Source organism: Lacerta agilis, chromosome 12, assembly GCF_009819535.1.
Source record: "Lacerta agilis isolate rLacAgi1 chromosome 12, rLacAgi1.pri, whole genome shotgun sequence".
Taxonomy (NCBI): Eukaryota; Metazoa; Chordata; class Lepidosauria; order Squamata; family Lacertidae; genus Lacerta; species Lacerta agilis.
In genome coordinates this window covers 39668455-39684214 of record NC_046323.1, presented here as the reverse complement: position 1 = coordinate 39684214, position 15760 = coordinate 39668455, and the positions used below count along the sequence as shown (strand labels likewise).

The following is a 15760-nucleotide window of genomic DNA, read 5'->3' as shown; positions in this document are numbered from 1 at the left end:
AGGGGTTAAACATTATTTCTTTCCACTCTTGGATACTTCACAAAATCCCCTCATAAACTGGTTTTCTTTTTTTCTTTTTTTCACGTGCTGGGAGTTTCTTATTTGCAGCTCTATAGACTCCTACCCATGACTGATTCACCATATGGTATACTGGGCCCCTTAAATGAGAAGTAGATGATGCAATATATTTCTCTTTTTGTGCACAATTAATAACTGGGTCAAGGTTTTTTTTTTTTTAACTAATAGCATGTATAAACTTTCTTTTCAACAATGTCCTCTGGGCAGTTCACAAAAATGTGCATAGCATATTTAGAAAATATATGCTTTTATACATGCAGTATATATTATAAGATGTTTCACCTCTTTTGGAACACATGTGGTCAGATTATGCAAGATAGAATCAGGGCTCTGTCTAGTCTACTGTCCTGTTTCTCGTAGAGACTTCCTAGCTAAGTGCTTCCATAAAGCTCACAACAGCACATGAAGGCAACAGCCCTACCCTCTTGTTTAGCTTCCTTTACACACCCCAAGCTACTGGTATCTAGAGGAATGCAATCTTTGAACCTACTGGTCCTGTTTAGGTATCATGACTTACACACATTGGTAGACCTGTACTCCATGAATTTGTCCAATTCCATCTTAAAAGTCCTAAGGCTGTGACCAGCACCAAATGTAGGGCACAAGAAATCCCTTTGGAGCAACTTTCCTCAAATGTAGAGAGTCCCAGATGTTGGACTACAAAACCCATCTCCCCCAGCCAGCCTGGCCTGTTGTCGGGGACAATGAGGGTTGTAGTCCAACAATATATGACTGGACAAGGCTGCTTAAGGTAGAAGATGTTATTAAACCTCAACCAGTTATTTTTAAAAAATAGGACTCTAAGGAAACTTTGAGTATTTTTTGGAAAGTTTTTTAGGGGCTCGCTCCTCCACAGAATAATGACTTTCCATTTAATAACTTTACTATCTCTACTGATTTTTTTTCCTGCAGTGCTCAGCTGCAGGCAATTGGATGTGTTCTAGGGTAAACTACATGACCAATGATGAGGTTCAACAGGTCAGCACATCACACGAATTAACCTAAAACATGCCCCAGAATCATCTTATGGCAGATGAGTAGAAATTGCTCAGGCAAATAAATGTGGAGAACAGTCACCAAGGATCAAAGAGTTGACAGTGACTGACTGAAATGCATGTGCCTCAGTTGGTTAGATCCTGGAATTTGTACTTTAGCACAAAGTGATTTATTTTGCTTACTAACCCAGAGAGTTTTGTGAGATGCCCACTTGCAAACACTGTATACGTAAGGGTTGGGACTTTGATAAATACTTTCCCTAGTATATGATTGTATCATTTGGAGAGGAATTCTTATTAGCAGATGGGGAGAGGTTTGATACTGATGAGGGTGACAGTATTATTCTCTGCGTTGATTGGGACTATTGTGAACACTGCTTATTATTTCTTGTGACTTTTAGTGAGATAAAGAAAAATGCAGCCTTTTGTCTTCCAATAATGTGAGACTGGTCACATTAAACATGAGGGTGATTGCCTTTGGTTTCATATCCATTTGGGGGCCGTTTTGAATGGTTTCAGATTACGTTTTTTAATAAAGATGCAATCTGAAAGGGGGGGAAATTAAGAGAGGGAGAGAGAATATGCAATCCACCCCACGGTACTGCTGTGTTTAGTTTATTTTACCAGAGTAGGCAAGCTGTTTCTAAATGGCTTATTGGGAATAATAATGCCTGGAGCTAAAGCAATAATCCATAGGGAATCGTTTTATCTAACACACATAATCTCTTTCTCTGCCTAATTTGAATCTCTATGGATGTTGGAAATTAATCTGTTGAGTTTTGGTGGTGTCCTTTACTGGTGGTTATTTCATATCAGTTTGTGAAATACCTTGATGGGCAAAGTTAAGCTGTTTCATAAATTTGTACTTGGTACTTTGTCCATGATGGTTGAATGTATGTGCTAGTTCCAAACTTAGTTTTAAGTGCACCACAGGCAATGCTTCCTCTTGTGCTAAGCAGCCTGCTAGTTGCTGCCTGCTGCTGTGGCTGAAATTACACATTCTTTGGGCTATCAAAATTGCACTCGCTATTGAATTTGCTACACCACTGCTGCCAGTTATTGTCTTCCTCTGTACCATTACTTCAGCCATCTTACTATTTGGTATCTATCTCTTTTAGGTTCCTTGGTCCTCAGCCTGCTCCACAAAACTACCCCAGTCCATAAGACCTAAATATAGTGTTTACACTATCTAAAACTGACAGTTTTCTCTGTTTAAATTTATCTCATTTTTGCATTTTTAATTTTACAAACAATAACAACAAAAAAGAAACAAAAGACAGACATCATATCCGCTTTGACTGCCCCCTTTTGTGTATCCTTATGTTTTAATTTGCATTCTGCATCTCATCACAAACTCCAATTATAAGTCCTTAATCAATCCATAGTTCAATTTTTTACTACAGGTTTTCTGTCAAACCTGCTAATGAATGTAGTGGTTTACAATAATTTTTCAAATCCATCATGTACTTCCCCCATTCTTTATTCAGATTTGACTCTTCCTGGCTCCTAATTCTTCCTGTAAGTTTTGCCAGTTCAGCATATTTCATTAATTTTATCTGCTACTCTTCCTTGGTTGAAACTGTATTTTCTTTCCATCTCTGGGCCAGCAATATTCGGGCAGCTGTGGTCGCGTACATAAAAAAATTCTTCAGGTCCCTCAGGATATCTGTACCTAAAATTCCTAAAAGAAAAGCTTCTGCTTTCTTAGGAAAGGTTATTTTCAACATTTTTTTAACTCATTATATATCATTTTCCCGAAACCTTTTACCAGCTTGCATGACCTCCATATATGATTATATGTGCCCTCTTTCTCTTTACATTTCCAGCACATATTAAGAGTTTGATTCACACATTTTAGCTAATTTACTAGGAGTAAAATACCAGCGGTGCATCATTTTCATATAGTTTTCTTTCGAAGTATAACATACTGTGTATTCCAGATCTATATTCCACAATCTCTCCCATGCTGCTAACTCAATATTATAACAAAAATCCCTCACCCAGTGTATCATCACTGATTTGACCAATCCAGTAGGAGCTTATACATTTTATAAATTAATTTGTTTTTATTTTCTAGCAACTCTTTTTCAGATTGAGGGGTTTTATTTGAATAACCTTTCTTTTTAACTGACTTAAATACTTCATTGAGCTGGTGATATTGCAGCCAATCGGTTACTAGTCCTCTTTATCTCTTCAAACCTCCTTAATTTGAAATCTTGATCTACTTCTATTAATAAGACAGTTATTTCTTTCTTTGTGGAAGCTGTTGTGGAAACATTCTCACAGCTTTATTCACTAAGCAGATAGGGTGATGGTAGCATTCCATCCCACCTGAGTGCAGTACAGTAAACCCACAACTTACACTCATTTAAGTTGTGTGCATTCAGCTTTACACACTTAGCAAATTAAAAAATAAATTAATAAAATGGGGGAAGGGGGCAGGCATCTGGGGAAAAAAGACTTTGGCAATCCTACTTGCCATTGAACCCAATGTGCTTTGACTATACACGATTTTTGCTTTAGGTACAGTCCCCGGAATGTAAGCCCCATGTAATTTGCAAGCTTTCTGTATGCAGATGCTACTAAGATGGGAGTTCTAACGGAGAAAGGTTTCAGGCCTTTAATTTGGATTCTGCTCTAGCATATTAAATAGTGTCTCAGTGATAAGATTAAAACTAAAACAGACTCTCCCAGTCTACCATGGAATCTCAAACAAGCCTCCGCATATAGTTTCTGAAATTCTGCAGCTACTGTTAGATTTGTACTAATGTAGAGCCTTTGCCAGATGTGACATATTAACTTAGCTAATAAGAATAATGAGCCTCAGTCTATATGTGCAAATAAGATTAATTAATGTTTACCCTAACATGTGGCAGAAATTAAAATATTTCGCTTGGGAACAGCTGAAGAGAAAAGAGCAATGAGTCTTCTTTGTAGCTGTGATCAGCTGTACATGGTTTTCTAGTTATGCAGTGGGCACTCATGGTAGCACCAACAAAATCAAAACTATGATCACAGTTTACCCATGAGGCTCTTTAGGCATACTGTTTTGATCAAATAAAGGAAAACAGAAACTGGCTCACTGAGGGGGCAAATTGCATTAGTGCCCCAGTGTTTGAGGTTGAATGACTTAAGTTTAGCAGTTTTCAGTACCTGTACCCAGAAAGAAGTTAAATATGAAACTGTGAAGGAATGAGTTTGGCTGACCCCAGCAAGCATGGTGAATTGTTAGGGATGATGGGACTTGTAGTTCAGCATCTGGAGAACTAGAAGTTCCCCACCGCTGAAGCATAACATATTTCAGGTAACCAGATCCCAATGGCCTTCAGGTAAAGCCCCAGTAATGCACCTGAGAGCTAATGTAACTGATAAAGAACTGGTGTTTGAGATGCTCAGTCCCAATGAATAATCTTGCAGCCCTATTTTGTTCCAGTCAGAGTTGCTGGATCAGTTTCAAAGGAAGCTCCAAGTACAACATGTTTCAATAGTTTAAATGGGAGGTTAGACATCATCATCATCATCATCATCATTATTATTATTAATAATAATAATAATTTTTATTTCATTATTCATCTGCTGTCTAGCCTATATATTGCTTTACTCAGCTATATTCAAATAAATTGGGTCCTCCCTCACAGAGGGCATGTGTTACGGTGCGACCTGGCAACCAGACCCTGTGTTGTGGATGGGATCGTTTGGATAGCCACAACACCCTATTGGTAGGTCCCTCGATGCTGGGTTCAATCTGGCCAATGGGACGCAAGTAAAGGGCATCGAGGGACCTATTTAAGCCCATGCACGTGCGCCTGAGCTTCCTCTTGGGGCTAGTGCATCGGAACACCCGCCCACCTCTCCCTATATTTAGGGCTTGCGCTTGACCTTGCTGTGCCGTCGTGTGTTGCCTGTCTTGGGACAGGGGCATGGCAGGAATTTTCCCCGCTTGGCTGATTGGCTGTTGCCACTTGCGTTTCGCCTGCCGCGTAGCAAATCGTCACAACTTGTAAGGTTGCGGATAGGCTGTGGTTCAAGTGATAGGGGTGGCAGAAGAGTCTTGCCATCCCTATGCAAAGGGTATTCCAGTAAAGGAATCCAGGGACTCAATGGTTTGGTCAACCCTGAGAGGGGTTGTGCCCATGCCCAAGTCCGGGGGACATCAGGGTGGCGGACTAGAGGGGTTCCCGCTTTCCACTGTCCCTGGTTTTCACCCTTGGCTGACCTACGATAGAGCTCTGGGTCAGCGCTGCCTGCAAGGGTGCAGGGAGCTAGTCGAACCAGAGCCTATGCAACCACTCACTTGATTGTAATCAATAAAGTTGTGGCCTAAATTCTGCCAAACACCAAACCAAATATCTGTGTCAAGGTCTAAACACGCAAATGTGCAATTACAAACAATGCATCTTTGTTCCTATTTGAGTTACACACGAGGCCAAACATTTACTCAGAATATAAGATACTAAGTCTGCAGCTCACTGCTAGACGGAAAAGCCAATCTTTAACACGTCCTTATAACAACACACTTGGACCATAATAACTTCAGCATGCAGGTGCAATGGTGGGGAAAACTTCACCTATTAATTTTCTGCCCAGAGAATAGTCTGAATGTGACACAGTTCTACTGCTGGTCTAGCTTTGAGCACAGCCTGGGGCCAGCTAGGTAAAAGAATAAGGTAGCAGCATAACAAATAAGTCACACGAGTCCAGCTAGGAAAAAAAAAAGAGATGTGAAAATCTTTTGAGTACTATACATTCTCTTTGCCTTTCCAATACAGGGTTTTGAATACAGATTTCACAGGAAAATTCCAAATCGCTGTGTGTTTAGTTATAAGATTGTAGTAAAATATTTCCAATAACAAAAAAAAGAACTGTTCAGAACGTTATAAATTCAGCCAGAGAAATGGGTCATACAAATAAAAATACCTTAACTGTCAAATGCCAGGGTAAGGAGGTACGTATTCAACGTATGAGAAAAGCTATACAACAAAGATGCTAGACACACCTGTAGGGAGTTCAGATTATACACACACAATCTTGTTTCTGCTGCCCCATTTTGGACTGCTCCTAATTTTTGATAGCTTAACTTGAACTAAATGCACACCCATTTACTGTTGGCTTTAGTTTATTCTCCTGCTTTTATTTTTCAATTCTTTTGTAACTTCTTATCTATGTGTTCCATTTCTTTGTGTTTCCATGCAATTCATCTTTTATTTCGCTTTATCATACACACTTTCTAAACAGGTGTCCTTTACTTAAAGATAGGCACCACACCACATTCAGCAATTTTTTTCATGAGTTTGGTTAGCTTGATTAAAAAACAAACAAACATTCAGGTCCTTCATTTCTGCTTAATTTATGCTCCTACAGTTTATTTCCTGACTGTTACTAATTGCTGCTGTCCAAATGCAAGCTCCTTATCTACAGTTTTCTATCTGGCCTTGCCTTACTTTTCTTAAGTTCTTTGATAATTTTGGTCTCTCTTCCTCTGCATGATTTTTCACAAATCCCTTTGGCCTGTCTTATTTTACACCATAGATGCTTCTTGTCAATTGAACATTCATCTTTATTTGTTTGGAGGGAGCTAAACAACATTGGCTATTTAATGAGCATTCTGTGTGTGTAGTGATGGTAGACAACACTATGTGTAAGCACTTATTATTCCATACTTTGCACTTTTGTGGAAGTAGAAATGTTGTGCAACTATAATTATGCAATGTGATTTTGCTGTTATGTCACTGAACCCCACCTGAAAATAGTGACAGTCGGGAAGCACCTGATGTTTCTTTTTCTCTCCATTCAGAAATTGATCTCTTATTCAGTCTGTGACCATTGTTTCTTCATCAAGGTCTATAGTCACTGTGAATAGTTAGCTGCATTACACTTCCCTCAAAAAAATAAAACCCCTCTCAATCTGACCGCTACTTTCCCAGCATTCATATTTTTGCCCTAGTATCTCCTCCAAACTTCCTTTCCATCATTTTTCTTTCTGTACATATCCCTTCTTTGTGGCCAAATACATCCAGCTTCTTCTATCTATCTGTACATAATCAGAAATACAGGTATGAACACTATATATTTTCTGATTGTGTTATTTGCTTTTCTTTTAACATGAAAAGTATTCTGGTAAGATCAAACTAATACCATAACTTGCATGGACTCTTTTCTCTGTGTTCCATGAATCAACTACTCACTTCGCTTTTGTTTTGTTTTTCCCTTCTCCTTTTTCTTCCAACAAATGTTAATGCTGAGTGGAATTCTCTCTGTCGTCAATGTTCCTTCTCTATGTGCCTGCACACTTCCATCTAGTACTGTTCCATGTCCTCCCCACACCTTTTTAAAAAAATTCAAAATATCCATTTTCCAAGAAGAGTTTTGGGGCCAGGGTGAATCTGTGCAGCAACATATTCACTTTACTTGGAGTGTGATAAGTGACAAACAGCTGTTGTTGGTTTCAGATGCACAATACTTTTAGCCTGTTGCAAGGTGACTTTGCAATCATTTCAAGATTCTGATGGAATTTAGTTTTGGGAATGAGAGTGTTGCACATTGGGCTGCTCCATCATCATGCATCAGGACAAGAGTAAGGATGTGCTTGCTGAGCACATTGGGGCTGTGAAGCCAATACTTTCAGTCACCTGACTGGGAACCATGTGCAATTCTGCACTGAGATTACTGTAGAAACTTTTAACTTGTAATAGAAAAATCAGTTGTGTGACTCTCTCATAATGGCTTTTTAATCTTCACATCCCAAAATTTATGGCTGGTCCTTTATGTTCTGTCATTTGGAAATACTGGCTGCCAGTTCTTCTTTGCAAAGCAAAGAACACAATTTTCAGTTCCCTCCCCGTTAGAAATTACTGTGTCTTCACCTATTTGTGTTCCAAACTTCAGCAGTGGAGGTGCCATATCCATTCTGGGGACATTTCTTGGCTTCTTGTTTCTATGGACGGACTTAGAATGAGAATGGATTAGGGTGGCCACTTGTACATCACAAAAAAGGAGACAAAGAAGACACAGATTTGGATAAAATATGCTAACAGGTTTATAGATGCAAATTTAGAAACAATGTATATATATTGAATACAAATACAGTACATTTCACCTTAGTGGGGAAGGTTGTGAGCAGCTGACCTGCGTGCCAGATACGCAACTTTGAGGCCCCTGTTGCTCTCCTTTCATTTTTAAACCAGACTTTGTCTGGACAGCTCTTCAGATAGACAAACCCCACCAAGCAGAGGACTCCTCTCAAATCTCTTCAGATAAAGTACTGTGTTCTTAAAGTTGGAGTTGGACACATAGGATCATAGAATGGCCTGTCTAGAAAGACATACAGGAGGCAAGAGCAGAAAATATACCTGGGCTTCATTTCAGGTGAGCTGGGGGGGGCGGTGATTACAAAATTCCTGGAAACAAATGATGTCATGTCACTTACTGTTCACAGATGCTAGGTTTGAATTTGAGGCAAAGAAGTCACCTATGTAGTTTATCACCCATTGCATTTTTATTGCAAATTACATACTTGAGCAGCTTCATTCATTCAACTGAAGTCATTTCAGGTGACCTTTTCTTCAGTACAGCAGCTCTGAACAGAGCATTGTGAAGTTGCTAATTGTTTTGGACATGGTATGCAAGAACTCTTGAGGGAGTTGAGCCTTGTTGTTCAACGATTACAGCACACAAATTGACTTGGGTGTTTTATTTCTGTGGTGACGGGGGCATGCAAAGCAATAAATTTCTTTCGCGGATCATCTAATCATGAAAATAATGTTGAGGTATTTTGATTGACGTGCTGAAGCTGTTAATTTGGAGCATATCAAGATCAAATGGAAGTTATTGCAATTAGTCAGTGATTGTGTTATATTTTCAGTTTCAGTTTTTAAATGCCACATTTTACATATTTTCCCATGCCACAATTCATGAACTTGGGATTTTGGTGACACTGTTGTGTTTCACATGGTCAGTGTTTCATTCCTTCTCAAAATAAGAGTCTGCTTTAAGTTTTGGAGGATTCGGTCTCAGTATTTTATACTGCCAGTAATTAAGTGGTGGTTTGTGCCTGTTGAGCATAACCTGCTAACATAGTGCAGCCTTCAGCTACCTGGTACCATCCAGATCTTTTGGACCACAGCTGCCATTTGCACCAGCCAGCTGCTGGTACCCCAGTGCTGCTTATTTATCCTGGAGGAGTTCTCTCAACCAGAAGTCTTCACCAGATTTACTTCTGGAGACAATTTCTTAACTAGTGACATGAAGGACTAAACTTGGAACTTTATACCTAAAAACCATTTGCTCTCCCATTGGCTTCTGCCCCCAAATAACATTGCTGTCAGTGTAAACTATAGTGCAGCGTAAAATCTGCACCAGTGCTAATGCTTACCATGCTTAATTTTTAACTGCTGCTTGAAGTTAGTTTCATAACACTGCCTGAAGCTAGCCATGTTTTACATTAGCTTTGATACAGTAGTAACTCAACTGGGATGTGAAGGATGGAGTGAATTCACATAAGGTTGGATTGTCTCAGGAAGTACTCACATTATTGGGAAATCATTGTTTACTGGCATACACAAATAGCTGACAGAAATTGCTGGGAAACTTTAGTTCTTGACCCAGGAAGTAGAACTGTTACAACTTCTATGATGTATGAATGACAATTGCACTAGCACTATGGGCACTTACTTATTGTTAATGAAGGACTTTGTGGCCAGGCATGTTTTATCCAACTCGCAGGAAAAATGAATATTTGTTGGGAGTTCTCTGATTATACTCTTAAGTGCTGATTCAGTTCCAAACTGAGATGAGGTTCCCCGCCCCCCTATCACTGTTCTATTCTTTAGAGGTTTGCTGTTGTCATTAAGTTCTGCGGATGCTGCTACTCTTAGTGTACTATTTCCTCTTCTGCTCCCCAGAAAGACGTGTTTCGAAATAACTGGGGGATACTAGTTAATTCTGAAGTCCCACATGTGTGGGAAACTGCAAAAGAAAAATGTCTGACTGTCTGAATTCAAAAAGTGCATGGGGCTTGACTCACTCAATAGCCCTAAAAGCCCACAGCAAAGTTTAAAACAGAGATATATGCAGCATTTGCAAAACATAGGAAATATAAGTTGTTAGATCTTTGAATGACCCAGTATTGTTGGTATTGTTGGCATCTGTCTGTCTTGAGACAATGGAGTGCATATCCGGAGGTGATGTCAAACCTCTGCATTAGCAGCACCAAAGCGACCTCCCTGGGGCGCAAGCCTGGGCTGTGTATATGGAGGTCCTGGGCTACTCAACCAACAAGACCCCTGTCTCAGCCTTGCTGATGTGGTCCAAAGGAAAGCAGAACAATACGTTTGGCACCAGCTTGGCTGCAGGAGTTGCCAGAAAGGTGTGCACAAGGAATTATTCAACTATCTTAGGACTCCACTCTGGATTTGTGTAGGGTTTACTTTATTCTCCTGAAGATATCCCACAAGGCAGCACAGGTTTATGTTCTGAGTTTTCCTTCTGCTTGATGGGCTACCTTCCCAGTCTGACAAGCCCTGTTTGCCCCTCACTTCCCTCTACAGCACATGCAGAAACCTCCTTCTTGACAGTTGGATCCACTATTGGTTTGGTCTGCTCAATCTGCCAGAGCCTGTCTTTGTGTTCAGGGGAAGTCCCTAAATCACCAAGGGTTTGAGACCCAAAGGTTATCCTCACCTGGTTTAACTGGCTAGTCAAAGCCGTTCCTAGGGTGCGGCTACTGTTGTATGCAGACAGTTTCTAGGAGCCACAGGTGAGAGCTGAGTGCAGGGTGGGGTCCAAAGGTGGACAAACTACAAAGCACAACATGTCCCCCATCAGAGATATTACCCTTCCCCTTTACAGCTTCTCTAAAAATGTACTCCTTTGTGGTCCTTAACCCCTTCATCTACTAACTAGCATGGTTATGCATGGTTGGGTTTGACTGAAAAATCTCCCACAAGGCACACTACACTCAATAAATATGGGTAGCATTCTGAAGTCTGAATCTCCACTCTGTCTCCATCTTCTAGCAGGAGATGTAGCTTCCAGTAGTTAGAGCAGCATACCTAAAGCAAATGGTTACCACAAGTGACCAAGCAAATTTATAATCACAAAATGGCAAGATACAGTTTTTAATTTTAATCTAGCAAAAACAACAACGTATTTTATTTCTATCTCTGAATTCTCCTAAGCATCAACCATTCACTCTTTTTATGTCAGCAAGCACCGTCTCTGCTATTTATTTGGAGTTAGGCAGTGTACTGTGAGCAACAAAGGTAGGAGTGTGAAAGTAGAACAGATGTGAAATGTCGAAGTTTTTTTTTTTTTTTAGTATTCACAGCTGTGCCCCATATGACTTTTCTGGCACCCAAGAGCAAAGAGGCTTACCGTTACCTGATCTCATCTGTAATGTTTTATATGACATTTCTTTGAACATTATTAATAATCCCAACCGCAAAAGAAAAATGGAGCACATGACTAATGGGTATTTATCTATTTGCCTGCTGTTTGTATCCTTCTTGCTGCTCAGAATACATAAATATTCAAATGTCATTATTTGGAAGGGCAAATGAACTTGCAACAGAAAATGTGTTGGTTTTTAATGCCGCCAATAATTATTTCCTGTTTGGAAATGGAATGGTTCAAATTTGTATTAATTCAGAAAGTATGGTACTTATGCACACACACATTCTTTCGCCCTTTCCTTTCTCTCTCTCTCACGCACGCACACACACACACACACATGCGCAGGGGCGTCGCTGGGGAGGGGCGGTAGGGGCGGCACGCCCCCCCAGTGACAGGGTGACAAGCGGCGGGTGGGGGTGACAAGCGGCGGCCCCTCCCACGCGCCGCTGCTCCCTCCGTCACCCCGGGAGCAGCAGCATGTGGGAGTGGTGGGAGAGGCCGCCGCTTGTCACCCCCACGCACCGCCGCTCGCTCCGTCGCCGTGGGAGCAGCAGCGCACAGTGTGTGCGGTGCTGCTGCTCCCGGGGCAACGGAACGAACGGCGGCACGTGGGGTGACAAGCGGCGGCCCCTCCCACACGCCGCCGCTCTGCTCCCTGCCCGCTGGGCTCAGGGAGCGGAGCCTGGGGGGAAAGGACAGGGGCAGGCCCAACCCTTCTCCTTTCCCCGGGACGGCTCCGCTTACGGAGCGCAGCGGGAGAGGGGCGGGCCAACTGGCCTGCGCGGAGGCGTTGTTCCGTGCGCATGCGTCATGACGTCATGCGCACGGAGCGACGCCCCGCCCCCATGGGTGCCACTGGGCTTGCCGCCCCCGGCAGCCCAGCGGCTAGCTACGCCCCTGCACATGCGCAACAACTGTTACTAGGAATTATTATTTGAAGGTGGTGCCAGATGCACTATTATCACAGTTTTCTGCATAGAATTTCAGTAGGAATGTTTATGGTATTGTAGTTCATACATGTTTAAGAAAAAATAATAGCTGTAGTTAAAAGATAATTACAAAGAAGAAATGCTTTTAAATAATGTCATGGTTAATCTTTTCCTGACAGAAAGCGGAAGATGAAGATCTTGTCTTCAGGGAATTCCTCACCTTTGAAATTCCCCTTAATGATTCTGGATCAGCTGGGCTTGGTGTTAGTGTGAAAGGTAACCGGACAAAAGAGACCCATGAAGACCTGGGCGTCTTTGTCAAGTCCATTATTAATGGTGGAGCAGCTTCTAAGGTAAGTGGATAAATAATTAGCATTTTTAAAGGACCTGGTAATGTTCCATTATTTACTTTATTTAACATGTTTTCCAATTCTTTCCTGATTTTTCCTTTGAATCATAAGTATATTTCATCATTTTATTATACTTTTTTGCTATGGAACATCTGCATTTTCCCCCTTGATCGCCAATGAAACAGCAAGGCATTATTAAAGAAAATAAAACATTATTCTTTTATGTGCGAAGTTCCAGACCTGCCTATTTTGAGAACTTACAAAATGTTCAGCAGAACAATGGTGTGATCAGTGGGAGATTTTGCAGCCGACCAGCCTTGCCCCTCAACAAGTTTCCTAGGACTCCTGTGGCCCAGTCAGGAGGAACGCCTACAATCCCGGGTTCAGTATTCTTGGAGGTCTTCTGCCTGGCCATGCAGATTTCGCAGCACAACCTATCTGAACCATAGAGTGGCCATGGTCTGTAGCACCCAGCTAGTTACACAATAGACCTGAAAGAGGTGGGAATGAATGATACAAGGTGGACATATGGCAGTGAAGTGAGTACCCTCTCATTTTTGCCAAGACTAGAGAGACCTACAAGTGTTATGCTCTTATAGGAACACATGGTGCTGCCTTATATGGAGCTAGACCATTGGTCCTTCTGGCTCAGTATTGTCCACACTGATTGGCAGCAGCTCTCCAGAGTTTCAGACAGAAGACATCCCCAGGCCTACCTGGAGATGCCAAGGATTGAACTTGAATCCTCCTGCATCCAAACAGGTGCTCACAGCCCTTCCTCACATGAATTGCATTTGCTTTCAAACAATGGAAGACACCAAATTGGAAAAGAAGTCCATAGTGAGGCCAGGGAGAAAGCTCTCTTTCTGCCTTTTCTGGCCCCACGGACAGAGGAGCCCAAAGTGATGGCATACTCCTTGGACTCTGTTATAATAGATGAGATTGTTCACATATAAATGCACCATGCCACCATCTCATAAGAATATTGAATGCTGTAAGATGAAGAGGGAAAGTTCCCAATGTTCAGCAGAGCTGTGTTAACAATGCTGTATAATTTTATTGTAACTAGTATGGCTTGGAGATTACTTTCAGGGGCTCAGGGAGGAAAGATGGGAACAACTCTTAAAAGCACATTTCACTTAGTATGCTGTTTACATAAACAGATTATGATAATGATGTGAAGTTCAAATATGTATATAATTGGGAGTGATATGTCTGTAGTGATTTCTTCAAAAGTCATTATAGTTGTGTTCACTTAACCATAAACCCTCAGGATTAAGATTTTTCTTCCTAACTAAAAGATGCCGGAAAGGTCCTTTATTTTTTCCTAACGTGAACATTATTCCCTTGCCAGGATGGAAGACTCCGAGTGGATGATCAGCTAGTAGCAGTAAATGGAGAATCGTTATTGGACAAAACGAACCATGATGCCATGGAAACCCTGAAAAGGTCCATGTCCACAGAGGGAAACAAGCGTGGAATGATTCAGCTCATTGTGGCAAGGGAAATAAGCAAGTGCAATGAGGTAAGAGCTGTATGCCTTTTATCACCAAGAAGATTTTGTTTCATAGGGAAAATTATATGATGGGAGGAAACATGGAAAACCCCAATCTTAGAAGTGTAATTATCTGATTATATACTATAATATAATTGCACTCCAGTATCTGTAAGTAGTTGGGATCATGATGGCATAGAAACAAATAAAATAAATTTCAGTCATGTTTCACAGGGGCAACCTTTTCTTCACACATACCCCAATGCAATTAATATGATAACTATTGAAATGTGTATAGCTTCAATGGCACTTGTATTATACCAGCTACTCTGGCTTCCAGTATGTTTTTCAGTCCAACTTAAAGTGTTGGTTTTTAAACCTTTAAAGCCCCAACCAGTCTGAGCCCAGGCAATCTGATAGGCCACCAGCAGCTGAACCATCCCACCCACACACTGAAATCCAGTTGGAGGTCCTCTCAGTGTGTCTATCTCCTAGGTCTGTGAGGTGGGATATCATGGGAGAGAGGGCCTTTCCTGTAGAGCCTTTGGAACTCCTTCCCAGTAGAGCTTCAACAAGCAGATACACTTCAAGCCTTTTGGGAAAGACTCATTTCCTTTGATTGGCCTTTGTGCTAGGTGGATGGACGCTGGAATATTATGTTGTTTCTATTGTGAATCTCATTTATTCTCACTTTCTGTAATTTTTTAAAAAGGTTTTTTTTTTTTTTAAAAAAAGAAGGTTATATTTCTGTAAGCTACTTTGCCTTGAAAAGCAAAGGTGGGCTGCCCCCCTTATCTAATGTTTAAAAAGTTATGGAAAGGTGTCATTTGGCTAAAACCGAGTGGATTTGGGGCTTGTGAATTTCATTAAAGAGTTCTCACCCTTTGTTCCATAGTTTAAGTACTTAGAAAATCATTCTGTTTGAAGCCCCCTCTGTTAAGAAAAACAGTTTGGAAGCAGGAATATATCTATTTTAAGGGAGGGGGGATCAGTACCACACATGTACTGTGGTATGAAAGCAGAGCTTACCATTCCTGATGTGGTTCTGACACCTTTGATGGCTCTGTTCATTCCATTTCTGCATTAATATGTGACTCTAAAATAAAAACAGAAACTGTACAAAATTCCTGTTTAACCTAGGCTGGATCTAGGCACATCAAAGAAGTGTTTCAGTTAAATGTGTTGTAAATTTAAATAGGGGAAACAGGTAGAGAAAAACGGGACTCCACCATCTGGTGGCACAATGTTATATCGCATATACAACACATATAAATGTTTTTTTAACCAATCTAGCCGAGTCCATAGTTTATCACAAAATATAAATTTGAATAATGTGTTTAATCTTGGTAGACACATTTCTAAACTTATTTTACTCTAAACTACTTTTTGAATACCTATTTTGATACATACCATTTATTTGATACATTGAGTTGAAAAATGCATCAGAAAATTTGAAGAAGTGCAAGATACCAAGGCTGTAACGCCATCCTGTATTCTTGAGAACTTTTTCAACTGTCGTTTTTT

The 15760-nt window shown here is 40.8% G+C and overlaps 1 protein-coding gene across 3 annotated transcripts in view; it reads left to right on the top strand.

The window, feature by feature from the left end:
* The window catches only part of PARD3 (par-3 family cell polarity regulator), a 624867-nt gene that overhangs the window by 334379 nt on the left and 274728 nt on the right, over positions 1-15760 (top strand). For all 3 annotated transcript variants that reach the window (XM_033166263.1, XM_033166261.1, XM_033166262.1), the window contains exons 13-14: positions 12571-12744; positions 14096-14266. In XM_033166263.1, coding sequence (XP_033022154.1) covers positions 12571-12744; positions 14096-14266 — 345 coding nt within the window. The remainder of the gene's footprint in view (positions 1-12570; positions 12745-14095; positions 14267-15760) is intronic.